Below are 20,152 nucleotides of genomic sequence, written 5' to 3'. Positions count from 1 at the left end.
CTACACCTAGCTGCCCTACACCCTCTCTCCACCTCGTCTCTTCATGCTTCCACAAACAGACCTTTGCTGTTCTCCACCCCTACCCTGCTGTACCTTCCCCTCTACACCCCAGCCTCCTTCTTATGCCACCACCCAAATAGCTTTGTGCGACTCAGTGTCTCCAATGTATGACGAGTACCAATCTATCCTTTTCATAATATTGTCATTATTCCATCCTGGGTTTTCCATTGTTTGATTTTACATTGTTACCATATACACAACAACTCGAGACTTCCTGCATGAAAAAACAACTCTCTCTTTGTCAAACTGCCTGTTGGCTTCTGTCTGGAGTTCTTCAGCCAATGTTCGTCTGATGTTTTTATGTGACGTTTCGCCAGCACGAGTGGCTGGCATTGTAAAATTTCACCCTCCTTTGCCAGTGGTGGACTGGAGCCAATCTTGCAGCCGCAGACTGTATATACCTGGAGTGCCAACGTCTAAGGGCTTCTCTGTGGTCATTTCCATTGCAATTCTCTTGCTACCTGCGACGGTCATTTGCTGTAGCACGGGAACCCAGGATCCATTTATCGATTTACCTTGAGGCTTTCTTCTTTCTTGTTGCAGCTATTTTTGCGTTTGTGTATTTATATAGCTTCTCTGAACAGATGGGTCTGATAGCTCTTCTCTACAGCGAGAACTTCAGTGTCAGCAAATGTTACTGCGTGGGCGGTCTTTCACAGCGCGTGCTCTGCCACGACCGATTTGTCCATCTGCCCCAACTTGCAATGTCACTTATGTTCTGTGATCCTGTTGTTGATTGATTGTCCAGTCATTCCAGCTTTTCCGCATGTTGATCATCTTTGTTGGTTTGTAAATATCTTTACGCTTGTTTGTACAATATATGGTCAGTTCTGTCCACCACTCTGAGAATGTATGACAGGAAGGCAATACCCAACATTTCTTTTTCTGATTTGTCACTTTGTCGAGTGTTTGGTCCTGTTGTACTACTAATATAGCTTATAGAGTACCCGTTGCTCCCCAGAAAACTTTCCAAGTGTTGCATTTCGTGTCTGAGGTGCTATGGCTCACATATTCATCTTGCTCATGTCATAAGTGTATTAATCACAAATGCCTTATAGTTCTAGCAGGTTGCAGGAAATCATTGTGAATGATGGTTTGAAAAGTGGTACTTTCAAAGTAAATTTCCTTCTATGCAAGATGAATGAGAAAAAAAAAAGACCGCCCACGCAGTAACATTTTTAAGGTCGATATTATATGGAAAGCTTAGCTTTTCTTGTAGCTATACTGTATGTGTATTAATTTAAACCATTAACTTTTCTTGTTTGTGTGTTCACACTACTTAATAGTGATCTTGCTATTAGTTGACTACATCATGTGTTCTATGCTCAGAATATCTGCTGTCATTGGCTGACGAGATCACATAACATGAGCTATGCTTGGCTGACAAAAGTGCAGTGCAATCTTGATTTAAGTGCTTTGGAAGCTACCATGCTGCATTTGTTGGTTTTTGTATTTTCACTTTCATAATACGAAAATATCCAATGTACACATTGCCACACATCAAAGGTCCTTCAAAACGCATTGCTTTATACTAGGTTTCATTTCCTAAAGTGCCAGGAAGTTCTATGCCAGTGTATAAAACTTTTACCATTCAAAGGATTGATAAGTTTTTCAGCTCCATGAGAAAGTACATTATCTCTGTACACAGAAAAAAATTAATGAGGTGTGTTCAGAAAGTAAGGTGACTTTATATTTTTATGAAAAAAAATTTATTTATTCATCAGTATTCATGTTGTTCCCTTCAAAGTAATCCCCCTCAGATACAAATACACTTGTGCCAACGCTTCTTCCAATCCTCGAAGCACTTCTCATAAGCAGTTTTTGGTGCAGCCTTGAGTACTTCCACTGATGCAGTTTTTATTTCTTCAGTCATTGAAAATATTCGTCCTTTAATAGATCTCTTCAGTTTTGGGAACAGGAAAAAGTCGCAGTGGGCCAAATCCAGTGAATATGGTGGCTGAGGCATGATTTTCATGTTGTGTTTGGCCAAAAAATCCCTCGCAAGCAACAATGAATGAGCAGGTGCATTGTCATTATGCAAAAGCCATGGATTGTTTTTCCACAATTCCGGACTTTTTTACATATTGGTTCTTGCAAACAATGCATAACGTCAAGGTAATACTCCTTATTGTCCGTATGACCTTGAGGCAAAAATTCATGATCCACCAGACCATGGTAATTGAAGAAAAAAAGAAAAAAAAAAACTGTGAGCGAAACTATGACATTTGATCGAACTTGGCATGTTTTTTTCGGTCTTGGTTCTCTGGGGTGCCTCCATTGGAACGATTAGGCTTTAGTTTCGATGTCTTAACCATAAACCCATGTTTCGTTACCATTTATGACCTTTCTGAGCTAATCAGGATTATCACTGACATCGTTAAAGAGCTCCTGAGCAATGCTCATGTGACGGTTCTTCTGATCACAATTGAGAAGTTTTGGAACAAACTTCGCTGACACGTGTCTCATGCCCAGAAAATCTGAAAAAATTGCATGACACGAGCCGACCATCCTCAGCAACTTCTCTTACAGTAATTAGATGATTTTCCAAAGCAATTTTCTTCACAGCTTTGATGTTATCATCTGTTGTTGATGTGCTGGGGCATTCAGAGCAAGGTTCGTCATTGGCATCTTCTCGGCCATCTTGGAAGAGCTTATAACACTTGTAAAAATTTTTTTTACTTAGAGTAGACTCATCATATGCCACTTCCAACATTTTAAGTGTTTTAGAGCACTTGATTCCATTTTTCACATAAAATTTGATGCAAATTCTTTGCTCTGTTTTTTTAATAATCAAAAATCGTCGAGCACACTAAAACACGTCTAACCTTTCTATCTGTCAAAAACAAAAGAAGTGTGCTGTACACTTGAAACTGCGAACATATCTTCAGGACATGTGTACCAACATAAAAAAAATCAATAATCGAATGTATGTAACCTTGCGCAGTTTGAAAAGTCACCTTACTTTTTGAACAGCCCTCGTATTTTCACCCAGAGTGTAGTGCATTTTCACTTGGGGAAAATGTATTTTTAACCAAAAATCCGGGAAAGTCTGGGGGATTTTTTTATTATTATTTTGTCCTTATATACACCCAGGATGGACCTAGGACACCACCTGTCAGAGATTCTAATGGATAATGAAAAAATTATAAGCCAAGGGCTATGCTTTATATGAAGAGGTGATTTTACAGAGTTTAAAGACAACACTTATATGACAGCTTAGAGGGTCAACCTAGGGGGCGGAGGTGGGAGGGTGGGAGTCTTGTTGTTGATATTCTCCTCGAGGCATCACCTAATCCATACTTCGTACCTGATGCTGCCATAGGTGACAAAATATCTATCTCTGAACATATGATACCAAATACATACAGCTGGTTGTGATTTTAACTGTTGCATATTTTCCTTATTCTATTTTCGACAGTTGAATTTTAGTTGACTGGTTACCCATATATGTACCTAGTACAAAACATACGATGGTTTTGTTACTGTCGAAAAGAGAGGAGGAGGAAAAAGGCAGCTCATACCTACATCTTCGGACGTCATGAGATGAGAGTGAGCAATAACTGTGTAGTTGAGTCTGTTTACATTTACAATTGTGACTTACAGCAGCAAGATTTGGCATATAGGACCAGAACATTGATGACGAAGAATATATTGCGTCAAGCATGTTCTTGTATCGGTATTGTGATGTGCCACACAATTGTATGTGGCTCAGACAATTGGGTGGAAGAATGTAAGTTGCTTGATGTAAATAAAGGTGTCTCTCTTCGTTTCATTTTTATTGCTCTTCAGAGTGTGGTAGTTATTTTTAACACAACTTGTATTTGTGTGGGAATATACGATAGGGAAACCTGACGTGGTATGTTGACTAGAAAGCTGATTTGTATAGACAGATAACCTGTAGTAACAAACTGTGTTATCCTGGTGCAGAATGGCTACAAAAAAGGTAGTATTGTGTGTATTAATATTGTTTCTCGTGTGTCAGAATTCCATATGTTTTAAACAGCTCTCTCACATTTACTAAGAGAACACAACGCTTTAGAACTTTTGGTTTTCATTCACTAGTTAATAACAGCCCCCCCCCCCCCCCCCCCCCCCCTGCCTGCATCCCTCCAACCGCTGTGCTTTTGTGCTTAGTCAGTTATTCCCTATTTTCTTCAAGGGATTGTGTTCTGATCACTTGCCTCTTACATCTCCTATTTCCCCTTACATACATAATTTAATTTTATGGGTTCATAATCATTTTTATCTTCTCAAAGTGTTAGCACTTCCTCACCACTTCCTGCACCTTTAGTCTCATTTCTGACATTTCCATTTCTAACTTTTTTTTATACTCCACGTTTTTCAAATCCTGCTTTCTGAACCCTGTTTTTTACCACCAAGCCTAGAATTGTCTTCTTTAAAATGGTGTCTGGCATTCACATCTTAAAGTTTTTACTTGGATTTTTTATTTTAAAATTCAGTTTTATGTGTCCTTTGTAGGTTGTTCTGTTTGGATTTTCTACTTGTTTCTTACTGTTGCTGCGTAGAGTAAACTGTCTCTTTTTATTATAATGTATGTGATTGTAGAACTGATTGTTTGTGTGTATAATATACAGCCATTGAAAATTCATGAAGAATCTTCACTGTTGTTGTTGCTTGTAATTTTGTAAATGCATAGCTTGAATTCTTTATGTACTTAATGCTTACAGCAATTTTTGTTTGTTATGTACTAAGTAACCTTGTCTCAATTTTAGGTCATGACCAAGAGTTAACACATACTTCATCACATCACTCCAATCGTCTTGTTGTCACATCATCAAGGGACACAACATTTCGACTGTGGGATTTCAGAGAACCAATTCATTCAGTCTCTGTTTTTCAAGGACACACAGAGTAAGCGATACTTGTAAAATTCTTCTTCTTTGTCTGCAAATAAGTCATGATGGAAATTGGTATTGTGACTGCCTTAATACTCAAGTAGTGCATGCCATCTGAAGTGGGTATTCCGGGGACCTAATGTTGTCGAGAGAAGTTGCAGACTTGTGCCCTATGCCCAAAATAGGTTAGAGTTACCATAAGCGCCCTCTCGTATTTCATGGTTGTTGTACAAAGATTCTGTAACTTACAAAACGAAAGAGTTGGTATGTTGATAGAGACACTAAAACACACACACACACACACACACACACACACACACACACACACACACACACACACACAAAATTCAAGCTTTCGCAACCCACAGTTGCTTCATCAGGAAAGAGGGAAGGAGAGGGAAAGACGAAAGGATGTGGGTTTTAAGGGAGAGGGTAAGGAGTCATTCCAATCCCGGGAGCGGGAAGACTTACCTTAGGGGGGAAAAAAAGAACAGGTATACACTCGCACGCGCTCACTCACTCACTCACTCACTCACTCACTCACTCTCTCTCTCTCTCTCTCTCTCTCTCTCTCTCTCTCTCTCTCTCTCTCTCACTCTCACACACACACACACACACACACACACACACACACACACACACACACACACACACACACACACACCCATCCGCACATACACAAAAGGCAAAGAGTTTGGGCAGATATGTCAGTTGAGGCGGAAGTACAGAGGCAAAGAAGTTGTTGAATGACAGGCGAGGTATGAGCAGCGGAAACTTGAAATTAGCGGAGGTTGAGGCCTGGTGGGTAACGAGAAGAGAGGATATACTGAAGGGCAAGTTCCCATCTCCGGAGTTCTGACAGGTTGGTGTTAGTGGGAAGTATCCAGATAACCCGGACGGTGTAACACTGTGCCAAGAGAAGCTGGCCGTGCACCAAGGCATGTTTAGCCACAGGGTGATCCTCATTACCAACAAACACTGTCTGCCTGTGTCCATTCATGTGAATGGACAGTTTGTTGCTGGTCATTCCCACATAAGTAGCTTCACAGTGTAGGCAGGTCAGTTGGTAAATCACGTGGCTGCTTTCACACGTGGCTCTGCCTTTGATCGTGTACACCTTCCGGGTTACAGGACTGGAGTAGGTGGTGGTGGGAGGGTGCATGGGACAGGTTTTACACCGGGGGCGGTTACAAGGGTAGGTGATTTGGGGATTTCATAGGGATGAACCAAGAGGTTACGAAGGTTAGGTGGATGGCGGAAAGACTCTCTTGGTGGAGTGGGAAGGATTTCATGAAGGATGGATCACATTTCAGGGCAGGATTTGAGTAAGTCGTATCCCTGCTGGAGAGCCACATTCAGAGTCTGATCCAGTCCTGGAAAGTATTCTGTCACAAATGGGGCACTTTTGGGGTTCTTCTGTGGGAGGTTCTGGGTTTGAGGGGATGAGGTGGAAAGAGGTTTTAGGTAGGGTGGCAGGTGATTGGCGTGAAAGGAAGTGCTCCCTCGCAGCGAGGCCCTGTATACACAAATATTCCGCACGTCCTCGCTGCGATGGAGCACATCCTTTCACGTCAATCACCTGCCACCCTACCTAAAACCTCTTTCCTCATTACCATAGCCAGCTTCATCCTGACTCACAACTTCTTCACTTTCGAAGGCCAGACATACCAACAATTAAAGGGAACAGCCATGGGTACCAGGATGGCCCCCTGGTACGCCAACCTATTTATGGGTCGCTTAGAGGAAGCCTTCTTGGTTACCCAGGCCTGCCAACCCCAAGTTTGGTACAGATTTATTGATGACATCTTCATGAACTGGACTCACAGTGAAGAACAACTTCAGAATTTCCTCTCCAACCTCAACTCCTTTGGTTCCATCAGATTCACCTGGTCCTACTCCAAATCCCATGCCACTTTCCTTGATGCTGACCTCCATCTGTCCAATGGCCAGCTTCAACGACCATACACATCAAACCCACCAACAAGCAACAGTACCTCCATTATGACAGCTGCCACCCATTCCACATCAAACGGTCCCTTCCCTACAGCCTAAGTCTTCGTGGCAAACGAATCTGCTCCAGTCCGGAATCCCTGAACCATTACACCAACAAACTGAAAACAGCTTTCGCATCCCACAACTACCCTCCTGACCTAGTACAGAGGCAAATTACCAGAGCCACTTCCTCATCCCCTCAAACCCAGAACCTCCCACAGAAGAACCCCAAAAGTGCCCCATTTGTGACAGAATACTTTCCAGGACTGGATCAGACTCTGAATGTGGCTCTCCAGCAGGGATACGACTTACTCAAATCCTGCCCTGAAATGTGATCCATCCTTCATGAAATCCTTCCCACTCCACCAAGAGAGTCTTTCCGCCATCCACCTAACCTTCGTAACCTCTTGGTTCATCCCTATGAAATCCCCAAACCACCTTCCCTACCCTCTGGCTCCTACCCTTGTAACCGCCTCTGGTGTAAAACCTGTCCCATGCACCCTCCCACCACCACCTACTCCAGTCCTGTAACCCGGAAGGTGTACACGATCAAAGGCAGAGCCACGTGTGAAAGCAGCCACGTGATTTACCAACTGACCTGCCTACACTGTGAAGCTACCTATGTGGGAATGACCAGCAACAAACTGTCCATTCACATGAATGGACACAGGCAGACAGTGTTTGTTGGTAATGAGGATCACCCTGTGGCTAAACATGCCTTGGTGCACGGCCAGCTTCTCTTGGCACAGTGTTACACCGTCTGGGTTATCTGGATACTTCCCACTAACACCAACCTGTCAGAACTCCGGAGATGGGAACTTGCCCTTCAGTATATCCTCTCTTCTCGTTACCCACCAGGCCTCAACCTCCGCTAATTTCAAGTTTCCGCTGCTCATACCTCACCTGTCATTCAACAACTTCTTTGCCTCTGTACTTCCGCCTCAACTGACATATCTGCCCAAACTCTTTGCCTTTACAAATGTCTGCTTGTGTATGTGCGGATGGGTGTGTGTGTGAGTGTGTGTGTGTGTGTGTGTGTGTGTGTGTGTGTGTGTGTGAGAGTGAGTGAGTGAGTGAGTGTGTACCTGTTCTATTTTCCCTCCTAAGGTAAGTCTTTCCGCTCCCGGGATTGGAATGGCTCCTTACCCTCTCCCTTAAAACCCACATCCTTTTGTCTTTCCCTCTCCTTCCCTCTTTCCTGATGAAGCAACCGTTGGTTGCAAAAGCTTGAATTTTGTGTGTATGTTTGTGTTTGTTTGTGTGTCTATCAACATGCCAGCGCTTTCGTTTGGTAAGTCACATCTTTTGTTTTTAGACATACACACACACACACGCACGGAATGTGACAGTACTCATCACAGATACCTTCAATAGGTAATGCAGTATTTTTGAACTTTTCATAAAATTTTAGTTCTTTGCTAAAGAAAAGTGTGTTAAATGTGGAACGAATTTTAGTGTTTTTATGAAATCGTAAATGGCACATCTATTTGCAAAGCAGGACTCATGTGTCATAATGAGTTATATGAAATATGAAGTCAGTGTTTCCAAGACTTCAGACTATGCTACATAAAATTCTGAGGAGAGCACTATCACACTTGAACCTATGGAATATGTGCATTGATTCTGCTAGCAAGCTGTTTACTGCTTTTACATTTATTATACTTTTTTGTTTCAACCTGTCTGGTTTATCTTCTTGGTTTCTGATCCCTTCAGTGTCTATTTATGGTTGATTTGGAAATCATGTACTAATTGCTGTATTTTGCATTGTTTCCCATCATCTTTTTCTCTGTGTCCCAACTTTGTGCCCCCATTTTTTTTTTATCATCATCCTTTACTTCCTTCTTAATATTGCCTTTGGTGTTACATATGACTTGCTTTTTGACAATGTGTGGCGTGTAAAAAGAAGGCTAAGTTGTGCCAAGGTTCTGGTTTTGTTTTTAGAGTTCCCTGTATTGATATTGTGTAAGACTGTTTCCAAATTGAAGGAAGTAAAGGTCATGCCGCCACCAAAAAGGCCTTGCCTGGTAAAGAATGATTGGGTTTACTTATTTCTTATAACTACCTGCTCCAAATGTTGTATTATGGTATATGGCCACCAATAAATTTAAAAAAGGAACATTATTTGAACTTATCTTGTTTTATCTTACTGTAAGTCTTTTGTCTAATAACAGGCTCCCCCTTCCCCTACAGCATTTGCTACTCAGTGGTCTCATATTTAGCAATCAATCACTCCTTCTCATTCTTCTTCTGCCTCCATGTCAGTCATGCAAACCAAAAGTGGAAGCCACAGAAACAAGCACTTCAAAAGTAGTGCTTCACTAATGATCAGTGAAACCAGTTCAGGCATTAATGGATCTGTAGCAACAAAGTCTGGAATACCCAGGACTGACCTTATCCCCAAATAGATAGTTAGGAAGTAAGTAATACAGAGGGGTCCAAAAAAATGTATCCACTGTTCAAAAGTCCATAACTTGCAAACTATTTGACGGGGTTGTCTCATTTTTGGTGAAAGTGTAGCTTAAGTCCAACTTGAAGATATCACTTTAGGTGTTCGAAATGGTCACCATTAACATCCACACACAAACGATGCCGCCGAACTGCAGCACGAACTACTGACTGCAACGTGTTCAGTTGGATATTTGCTCATGAATGTGTGATGGATTCTCGAAGTCCAGAGGAGCAAGGTCTGGGGAACGTAGTGGATACTCCACAGCACCTCTATGGCCTGTCCATCTTCCTGGTAGATTTTCGTTGAGATACGCCCTAACACGATTTTGGTAGTGGGCTGGGGCACCATGTTGTTTAAAGTAAACTCTTCCGTCTCCATTACAAGTCTCGGATAGCAGGTAAAATGGATGTCTGAAGCTTCTGAAGGTACACGTCACCGGTAACCGTGCCTGTGGAAGATGGATAGGCCATAGAGGTGCTGTGGACTATCCACCACGTTCCGCAGACCTAAATCCTCTGGACTTTTACCTGTGGGGGACACCAAAGGACGTCGTTTATCAACAAAAATCATGCACATTGGATGAACTTTGAGAATCCACCATACATTCATGCGCAAATATCCAGCTGAACACGTTGCAGTCAGTTGTTCGTGCTGCAGTTTGGCGGCATCGTTTGTGTGTGGATGTTAATGGTGACCATTTCGAACACCTACAGTGATATCTTTAAGTTGGACTTTAACCTACACTTTCACCAAAAATGAGACAACTCCATCAATTAGTTTGCCAGTTATGGACTTTTAAACAGTGGTTTCATTGTTTTGGACCCCTCTGTATTTTTCAGAGTACTGCCATATTTGGGATAGGTAAAATTGACTAATGGACATAATAATTATGATATGATGGAAGGAGTCCCTGCCTTTGCAGAGGTGGACCCTTTGGAATTAATGAATAGGGTAGTACAGTACAGTACAGTACAGTACAGTACTTAATACATTTTATAGAATAGTGCTGCAAGCAGGGTGTAATCAAATCATGCTAGTTGGTCACTAATGTGTGAGCTTTTCTTCCTGTGCATCCTCATATGCTACTGATGTTCCACCTCTGATTATGTCTTACTACGAAAGAGGACATTTAAGTGGGATTTTGCCAATGAATTAAACTAACTCTTTGTTGTAATTGCTGCTGTTAGGCTTATAAAGTTGATTGCTATATTAGTTTGTTCATGATAAACCTCTATGCAGTATAATGACAATGAAACACCTACCCCTTTCGCTGTTCGCATTCCACCAACGCACACACAGTCTTTTTACTTCTCTCCTTTTCCCTTTTCTGCCCCCCCTCGCCCTCCTCCTGCCCCCACCCTATGTCTAACCTCCCAAATGCACCTAGCCGCCCTACCCTCTCTCCGAATCATCAGTGTGTGTTCTCACAAGCAGCACTTTACTGTCCCCCACCCCTACACTGCTACTATCCCTCCCCTCCCAGCCTCCTCCTTAACCCCACCACTCAGATTGCTTCTCCCATCATGTGCAGTTTCTTGCAGTCTGGCTAGCTAGAGACCATGGTCTTGTGTGTGTGTGTGTGTGTGTGTGTGTGTGTGTGTGTTGTCTAAATCAGGAGGTGGTTTTTCGGCCAAAAGCTTACTTGTGTAGCAGTCTTTCTGCTATGCCTGTCTGTGGCTGAATATTTCCACTATATGGTGAGTAGCAATCTATCATTTGTGTGATATTGTCATTATTCCATCCTGGATTTTCCATTATTTGATTTTGTCTATACTGTGTAACGTACATCTATTCCAAAATTGCTTGACTACCTCTTCTATACATTACATCATTGATACTAGGTGTGTTGAGCGACTAATTTATAAACACAGAAAAAGGAATGGATTAAAACTAAATAATTTAGCTGATCCGTCTTTTTGGAACTCGCCAGCTTTTGTGTGTTTCTTAAGTATCATATAATCCATGACTACAAATACCTCTGCATCACTCAATAACAGGGAAAGATGATGTACATTCAGATATTTATGATTTGTTTCACCAGAGAAAGCCGGTGGAAACAATTTCTCTGGATAAAAGTTGTGCAGATGATTAAGGGGAGGTATCGATAAAATTTCATCCCAAGGAAGGAGAGGCACACAGCAGTCAATTGAAATGCCCTATTAATAATAATAATAATAATAATAATAATAATAAAAACTAAAGGGATTGCAGCTGACTGCTTCGTGCTTCCCCTTCCTTATATTCTACAGTTGCTGTGCATCATGGTTCCTGATGGAATCAAAGTTGGTTAAAATTCCATCCTAGTCACCAAAAAATCGCAGGCGGCTGAAAATTTATTTCATAACATATCTTTGCATGCTGAATTCAGGGTGTATAACCAATTTGCTGAACAATTTATCACCTTAACGCTAGAGAGAGAGAGAGAGAGAGAGAGAGAGAGAGAGAGAGAGATTGTGTGTGTGTGTGTGTGTGTGTGTGTGTGATTAAAGTTATCTAAAGTAACTGAATAGTGTTCAAATGTTGGTCCTGCTTGACGTAAGAGCCTCACATCCTGCCGCCATCCATCCTGGATTAGAAACCTTAATAGATATTTGCTTTCCAGTTCACAACTGAGTTCACTTGAACATAAATCTGCAGGTCTGCAAAAAAGAAAAAAAAGAAAAAGTGATGAAACAAATTTTGTTTACCAAATTGGGTTTACCCACTGAATTCAGCATGCCAAGATATGGTATGAGATAAATTTTCAGCACACTGTGATTGTTTTACTACCGGGTTTAAATTTCACCAGTACCTTCCCTTAACTGAGTGAATATTGTTGATGTAGAATTATTACGACTAGATTATATAATATTGATCTTTCTTTTTCTACAGGACTGTTACTTCTGCAGTATTTACACGTGAGGACAAAGTTGTTTCTGGTTCAGATGACAGGAGTGTAAAAGTATGGGACTTAAGAAATATGCGATCACCCCTTGCAACTGTACGTGCTGATTCAGCTGTAAATCGTTTGGCAGTATCTGCTGGAGGTGTTGTTGCAATACCACATGACAACCGACAAGTACGTTTATTCGACTTGAATGGTCAGCGAGTTGCTAGGTTACCACGCACGAGTCACAAGGTAAGATGAATGAGAATTACCTATTTTATATTGCATTTAATATTTCAATTAGGAAAGTGTATTAGTGGTGACAGAGTTAATGTTATTCAGTGTTTCCTTTCAGCTGCAGCTTGTTTTTCTGTAATGGACATTACAAAATTCCATTTCAGGAAAGGTGAAGTTGAAAATACTAATTTTTTAAAAATTGGTTTAGTGAGGTTATTTTTGCCACATAATTGGAAATCAGTACCTCTCATCATATTTTATTTTGTGACTAATAATTTTTGGCAGTATATGAACAATGAATCATATAATGCCATGTTTTGTTATTGTTCTGGTTGGTGTTGTTATTTCATGCTCATGTTAAGTTAAACTGGCTCAATATGAGCCTTTATCAAAGTTCCTGGTTTTCAACATTAGGAGGATAATATACTACTCTTACATATGCACAGTTGTTCCTGTCATTCCAGTAAGTTTCATGTGTGTTATATGCAGATGAATGAGGAGTTTTCACATTTGGAGCCCGCCGGTCGGTGTGGCCGTGTGGTTCTAGGTGCTTCAGTCTGGAACTGCGTGACCGCTACGGTCGCAGGTTCGAATCCTGCCTTGGGCATGGATGTGTGTGATGTCCTTACGTTAGTTAGGTTTAAGTAGTTCTAAGTTCTAGGGGACTGATGACCTCAGATGTTAAGTCCCATAGTGCTCAGAGCCATTTGAACCATTTGAACATTTGGAGCTCAGGAAAATAGTACTGCACACCTTTATTACCAAAACTGTTTAATTGCAGTAACATTGTGGTTTTTCACTAAAGCTGAATTAGTGTGATTTTGAGACAGGAGTAATCTGTATTCTCCTTGGTTTGGTGGAAAGAATCCAAATCTAAAGGTTATACTTCTTATGAGATTGTATGGAATGGGAGTATGGGGCGAGAAATTTGAAGATGTCATTCCAGTATATGTGCCTTGAACAATGTCACATGCTGGCAAGATGTTCTCCACTCTTTTTGTTTTGTAGATACAATGTATAACTGTTAAGATTTGCACATTACCTACTTATTACTCACAAAGATACAAACTCTAATGATCAACAAAACCAAACAACAGTCCAATGGAAATCATTCCTTCTTTGTGAACATAGTTTCCCCATGGACATATAAAATTGCTGTGCATCACATAGCTCCTCTAATGCCCCACTTGTCTTGTTGGTAGGAAAAACTTCAAATTACCCATCCAAATCCCATGTTTGGCCATCCCAACAATAATCCAACTCGAATGATGAATAGTTACTTGGACAGGCTTGCATATGTTTTGGTGCTTGTTGTAGTCATGGGACCCTCGTGATTACCACCTTCTCAGCACACGTCATGTTTAACCTTTGTTTTAACTTTTGAACTTGGTAGAGATAAAGATTCTTCACCCTCATCTTTACTTCCGATTCAATTTGTGTTCATTTTATCAGTGTAAGATCAGCCACTTTGTACTTGGAAGCTTTCTTCTGACTTTTCTTAAAACGTTCTTGGGTATTCAGCCTGTCAGCATTGTCCAGTTGATATGATATTATGGCAAGCTGACTTGTCACCATCTTCAGGCAGTCGTGATTACTGATTAGTCTTCTGCTGTGTGCCACCTTAACTACCCCCTCCCTCCCACTGCTGAGCTTGGGCTCGCTGTACCAGGGAGTTGCCAGGACATGAGTTGGGGTCTTCTTTCTCTCTGCTGCCACTGGGGGGGAGGGGGGGGGGGTGGGTCTGGAGGCCACTAGTGCAAAGGAAATGCTTTTATGTGGTGTGATCCCCAGCTCTCCATTTAGCATGACCATAGTGGATATTACCACAGACCATTATTGTGCTTTGTGCACTCTCGAGACTTGGTATCAAGCTTTACTTACTGGGAAACCACTGTCTTTATTTATCAGCTCATCATGTAGTGCATCTCTAAAAGTTCCTTAAAAATGCAATTCTGTAATGTGTTGTCCTGTTTCAGCAGTTTGGACCATCATGTTTCATGCTATGTCCTTTAAAGAGAGAGTGCTCTGCCACAGCTGATATGGTTGGTTGTTCCTTATCTCCCAGACATTTCTGCACCATACATATTTCCTGCACCATCCAGGTGGTGTGACCGCTATACATTTTCCCCTCTGGGATACGGGATGCAGTAGACTCCTGGTTTTTGGAATCCTAGATCATTCCCAACAAGGTGCATTTATGGTGGTGGACAAAATACATTCTTGACTTTCTTTATGGAGTAGTCTTCCAATTTTTGAATATGTGTTCTGACATACAGGATAAATGCCTTCGCAACAGGTTCCCTTGCAAGTTGTGACCTTGACTCCTTCAGTTTTATGGTGTGCTTGATCTGATGTAACTGTCCTTCTGGAAAACTGTCTGTAGGTGCTGCAACTCTGCTGCAAAGCTCTGTTGGATGATTTCACGAGCCCTGTCCTGTAGTGTGCTGAGGATGTCTTCTTGTGAAGAGGCATGACGGATGGAATCACGCTTTGGCTTGTACTAAACATCGTGTCCTAGTGTGTCGTGATCTCTGTTTGACCAGAATGTCTGGGAAGGGAAGCTGATTTTCTTTATTGTAAATATGATGTTTTGGTGCAGCAAATTCAGATGTTGCAGAAAGCCTTGTAGATGCTCTTGCCCACCTAGCTAGGTTATGAATGTGTCATATAAGTATCAGAGAAAACATGAAGCTTTGTGGGCTGCTGACTCGACCTTTATCAGATGCCTCCAAGAACACGCTGGCTACCATTGCTGATAGTACAGCTCATCACTAGTCTGTTGGTCTATTCATAGTGACATCCATTAAACCAGAAGGAGTTTGATGTGAGAATGAGTCCAGAGAGTACGGCCACTGCTCCCGGCCTAGCAGAAGCCTGAACCTGCTGGACAAAATGCACTGAATTTTGTATGTGGTGGAGCCACTTGCCAAAAAAGGGCCTAGGAATTATGGTCAGGTGTTTCGCTAGCTCAAACAGTGGCTGCACTGATGTTGATTAGGATGAGACAGAATACAATCACTTATTTGTTGGCTTCAAGTAGTTGAAACATTCCTGCTCACAACTGAGATGTAAATTGGGTGTAAATTAAAGTTAATATATTGCAGTTGTCTTATTAATTTACAGAGTTTGTTGCAAAAGATATAAAAGGTTTTGCAGCAGGAAAGAAGTTGTTGCTGTCTTAATAATAAGCTTGTTAGATTTGAGGTGTTTATTGTTGCTCAAGCTAGTAATTTATTCTCATTTGCCACAGAAAGTTCTGAGGTGATTCTTTTGGAAATAGGATGCATTCTTATGTAGTTGGCAGTGGCCTTATATTCTGATACACAGCTAGTTAGTGATTATGCCCACATAAAATGCTGTGTAGTAATTACGGCAGAGCTGGTACAAACATGGCTTCTTTCACAGGTGGCCCTACTTCTGATAATATAGTATAAGCCTATGGCAGGACTGGGGTAGGATGTGCTGAGTGGGTGAATTGGGAAGGTCTTGCACCTGGGTCTTCCACAGGAATAATGTGGTCCCTGTGATAAAGGGTTAAGAGTGGAAGTGGCATAGAGATGGACTAGGGTGTTGTCTAAATTTGGTGGGTGACAGAATGCAATTTTGGGAGTATGATACAGATCTTGGCTAAGATGTCTCTCATTTTCAGACTTGATAATACTCATCAAAGTTCTGGTGAATGATATGGTTCAGCTGCTCCAGTCTGGGATGATATTTGGTGACAAGGGGGATGTTCATTTGCAACTAATTACTGGGGATTGGGGGGGGGGGGGGCAGGATCAGGGAGTGACAGGATAAGACATGGGAAACCTGTTTCGTGCATACGTTTGGGGTGTAGTGTCTTCCTGCAAAGGCCTTTGAGCAATCCTCAGCATACTGGGCAAAACAATTCTTGTCACTGCAGGCTCACCAATCGCTGGTGGCCAGGCTGTATGGGACTGATTCTTTTTTGTGTGGAAGGGGTGTCAGCTTTTGAAATGCAGATTGTGGTATACACATGGACAAGGGTGTGGCTGGAGCCATCAGAGAAGAAGAGGTCAGCATCCAGTAAGGTGCCATGTTGGGTTGAGGAGGACCAGGTGAAATAGACGGAAAGGCTGGTTTTGAGTTTGTGGAGGAATGAGGATAAAGCGTCCTGGCCCTGGGTCCAGGTCATGAAGATATCAACAAAGAATCTGAACTAAGCAAAGGGGCTAAGGTTTTTGGAGGCTAGGAAGGTTTCCCGTAGATGGCTTACAGATAAGTTGGCAAACAACAGTTCCATGTGAGTGCCCATGGCTATGCCACAGATTAGTTTATATACCTTCCTCTCAAGGAGAAGTAATTATTATAGTTAGTAAGGTGTACAAGGAGAGAGGCAATGGGTTTGGAGTTGGAAGGATTTTGGCGTGACTAGTGTTCAGTAGTGACTACGCCATGGGCATGAGGAATGTTGGTATCATATTTTCGATATGATAGGCTCTCTTCCAAAAGCTAGCAAAGTTTTTGGGTGACTGAACACTTCTGCTTCTTTTAATTTACCATTTTTTTCTTACTTTCTTTGCCTTTAACATTTGCCCGCATTAATTAGAATAATGATTTAATATTATCATTCTTCTAATAACTGTAATTTTTTCAAAATTGTTTTTATGGAAATTACATTAGTCCTGCCTTGCTTCCTTCACAGGTACAAGTTGTACATAAAAATTTACTCCCTGTTTCTTATCCACACCACCTTTACAATCTCAGAGAATCTATTTCATTCAACATTTTCAAGAGCTTTCTGCAGATCTACAAATACAATAGATGTAGGTCTGCCTTTCTTTAGTCTGTCTGCTTAGATAAATCATAGGATCAGTATTGACATTAGTGTTTCCCAAATTTTTCTGGAACCCAAATAGACATTCCCTTGAGGTCCAGTTCTACCTGTTTTTCGATTCATCTGTAAATCATTCATGTCAGTGTTTTGCAGGCATAACTTACCAAACGGATAATGGGATAAAATTCACACATCAGCACTCGTATCTCCTTTGGAAATGGTATTAATATGTTTTTTTTGACGTGTGGGGGTATTTGTCCTCAGAGGTTCTGAGGCTTTTTGGTCATGTTATTGCTTTATAGCCTGTATCCTTATTCACTTTTGAATGAAAGTATATCTTATAAAAAATCAGCAAAATTTTTTCAGTCTTGTAACAACATGTAGCTCAGGGTGTTGTACATGTTGTAATGTGAATTTTGTTATGTGGTTCATTACAAATAGTTAAATTCTCCTTGTTTGCCATTTAGCTTTATACGTAGTTTTCTTATACCAGTAATTTTTTTTCTGTGTTCTGTGATATTGCAGATATATTCATTACTTCTAAATGTTAATGGCCACCATAACCAAACACCTCTCATTGCATGTAAATTAGACTAACTTCTGATAGAACTTTAAAATAAATCATGTGTACAGCATAGAGAGCAGAGTCCGTTGTTAGTATATGTCATGTTATATCATCATATAACCTGAAACAGCGTAAATACTGACTCTAATTAATTATTTTTCTTCCAGGGACATAGACGGATGGTATGCTCTGTAGCATGGGCTGATGAAAACACAAGTGTGCCATGCAATTTCTTTTCATGTGGATTTGATCGACTGATACTTGGCTGGTCTGTCCAGTTGAGCAAAGATTTGTAGATTTTGCAGTGGCAAATTGCTGTGGTCATTGACCATTTTAAAGTGTGTAAAAACAGTACACAATACACATCGTCATATAGAAACTCATTTTTGAAGGATATGTTAATGTACATGCTTATTTCAGAGCATATCTGTTTATCAGTGTCTAAAATGAATTCTCATTTTATTATTTGTTGAGTCCCAATTTGTTGTGTGGGGACTTGTATAATAGTCTTGTAAAAACAACTGTTAAGTCAGATGTAAATAAGCATTGAATGATATAGGTGTTGCTGTTTTACAGATATTCATCTATTCAATCTTCTGAAATCCTATGAGTGCCTTGTTACGTTATTTTATGCAGCTCCACGGCAGTTTATAATTCACAAAATTAATATTTGCTTAAAACAGTGAGATGTAAGAGAGTACTGTTAGCCTTAGTAGTTTTACATCTCGTCTTAAATGCTTGTTTATTCTCTTGTGTTTGGCAGTAGATCTACTATGTTTCTTGTGCACCATATTAAAAAAAAGAGAAAAATTTTCTGTTACTGAGCATTGTATCCATAAGAGTACTGACTCTTTTGTTCCTTGCAAATGACAAATTAGTAACCCTCATTGTTCCTTCTGTAAATAATCTCATATTACAGTTTGGTTATGTGCTGTACTTTTTGTTGTGATATTTGTATTGTTACATTATTTTCCTATAATTTGTCACAGTCTTTGTAGTGAGCAAAGTATTTTTCTTTTGTATTCTAATAATGCAAATATATTGATGTTCGTGTGTGTTTGTTTCAGTAGCTGTGTTTATTGCTTCCTGTTAGCAGCTCAAGTATATTTTGGATGAGATGTGGAGTATTTGTATCATATTTTTTTCTTTGACTTACAGTTGCAGAAAATGATGGAAATTCAGCAGCAGTGTTGTAAAACAATATTTACAGTTACAAAATTATGAAAATGAAAGTAGCTACTGACCGTATAGCGGAGATGCTGAGTCACAGATAGGATTAAGCAGACTATTTTTGTCTTAGACCTTAGTTATTCAACAATTAACAACAAAGAAAAATTAAATGTCTAACTGTAAACCTCTGTCACAGTAATTTGCATGCACAGGCTTAAAATTTAAAAACATTTGAATGTAGTCATTTATCGTATTAACAGGATTTTCCGTCGGTTCTTGGTAGAACAACATTATAATAATAAATGAAAAGCACCAGTTTGCTTTTGTTCTACAATATTACTTTTATTGCTAACCGGTTTTTGGCTTACAAGGCCATCTTCAGACCTGAAGATGGTCTTGTAAGCCAAAAACTGGTTAGCAATAAAAGTAATACTGTAGAACAAAAGCAAACTGGTGCTTTTTATTTATTACTAGTCATTTATACTCGTGAACAAGGGAGTCCAAGGAAACCTTATTTTTTCCAGACTAGTAGAACATGGTTCCGTTAAAATAAATACCTTTCGTCTGACTACTGGATGTTAACTGCATAAGTTCGAATACTTTCTATAGGCTTTTTTGTGTTTTGGCTCCCTGGTCCTAAATAAGCAGAAACTGAAGAACACTGTCTGCTGATCATTGTCCTGTTTTTCCAGTATTATTTGTGATAGTAATGAAACACATTTTAGCACATCAGAGGCAATAGTTGTTACTGCTCCTCTTATAAGCAATTTATGTGTTGAATACATGAATCACATAAAAGCCACACATTTAATGCAGCAGGTATTTCGTACAAACAGAGATTATAGGTTTAATTTCTCTTAATGTGAGTGCTATGTGTGTGAGGTTGACTCAACTATGTTGCGCTGGATGAAGTTTTCTTCCATTTCTTGCAGTTAAAGTCTTCTGGAAACAGGAAAGGAAAAAAATGTGTGTGCCGTTAATAACAAGCGATGTAGCATAAAATGCAGAAAAAGCTTTTGAGACTGGAAATATCGTACAAGAGAGGATCGGAAAGTAATGCACAATAATTTTTTCTCAACTAGCATTGCAGCTGGAATGTTGAAATTTCATGATATAGTTTGAAGTTTGCCCTACAGTGGTTATTTTGTTTTCATGTATA

General features: G+C 40.4%; 1 protein-coding gene across 1 annotated transcript in view; it reads left to right on the top strand.

Moving 5' to 3' along the window:
• The window catches only part of LOC124795515 (WD repeat-containing protein 37-like), a 109,159-nt gene extending 90,516 nt beyond the window's left edge, over window positions 1-18,643 (top strand). The window contains 3 exon segments of the mRNA XM_047259578.1: window positions 4,794-4,932; window positions 12,229-12,475; window positions 17,991-18,643. Coding sequence (XP_047115534.1) covers window positions 4,794-4,932; window positions 12,229-12,475; window positions 17,991-18,119 — 515 coding nt within the window. The 3' untranslated portion in view covers window positions 18,120-18,643.
• Window positions 18,644-20,152: the final 1,509 nt, after the last annotated feature.

The sequence above is a fragment of the Schistocerca piceifrons genome, chromosome 4 (assembly GCF_021461385.2).
Source record: "Schistocerca piceifrons isolate TAMUIC-IGC-003096 chromosome 4, iqSchPice1.1, whole genome shotgun sequence".
NCBI lineage: Eukaryota > Metazoa > Arthropoda > Insecta > Orthoptera > Acrididae > Schistocerca > Schistocerca piceifrons.
Note: the sequence above shows the minus strand (reverse complement) of the source record. Positions and strands in the feature narration are given on the sequence as shown.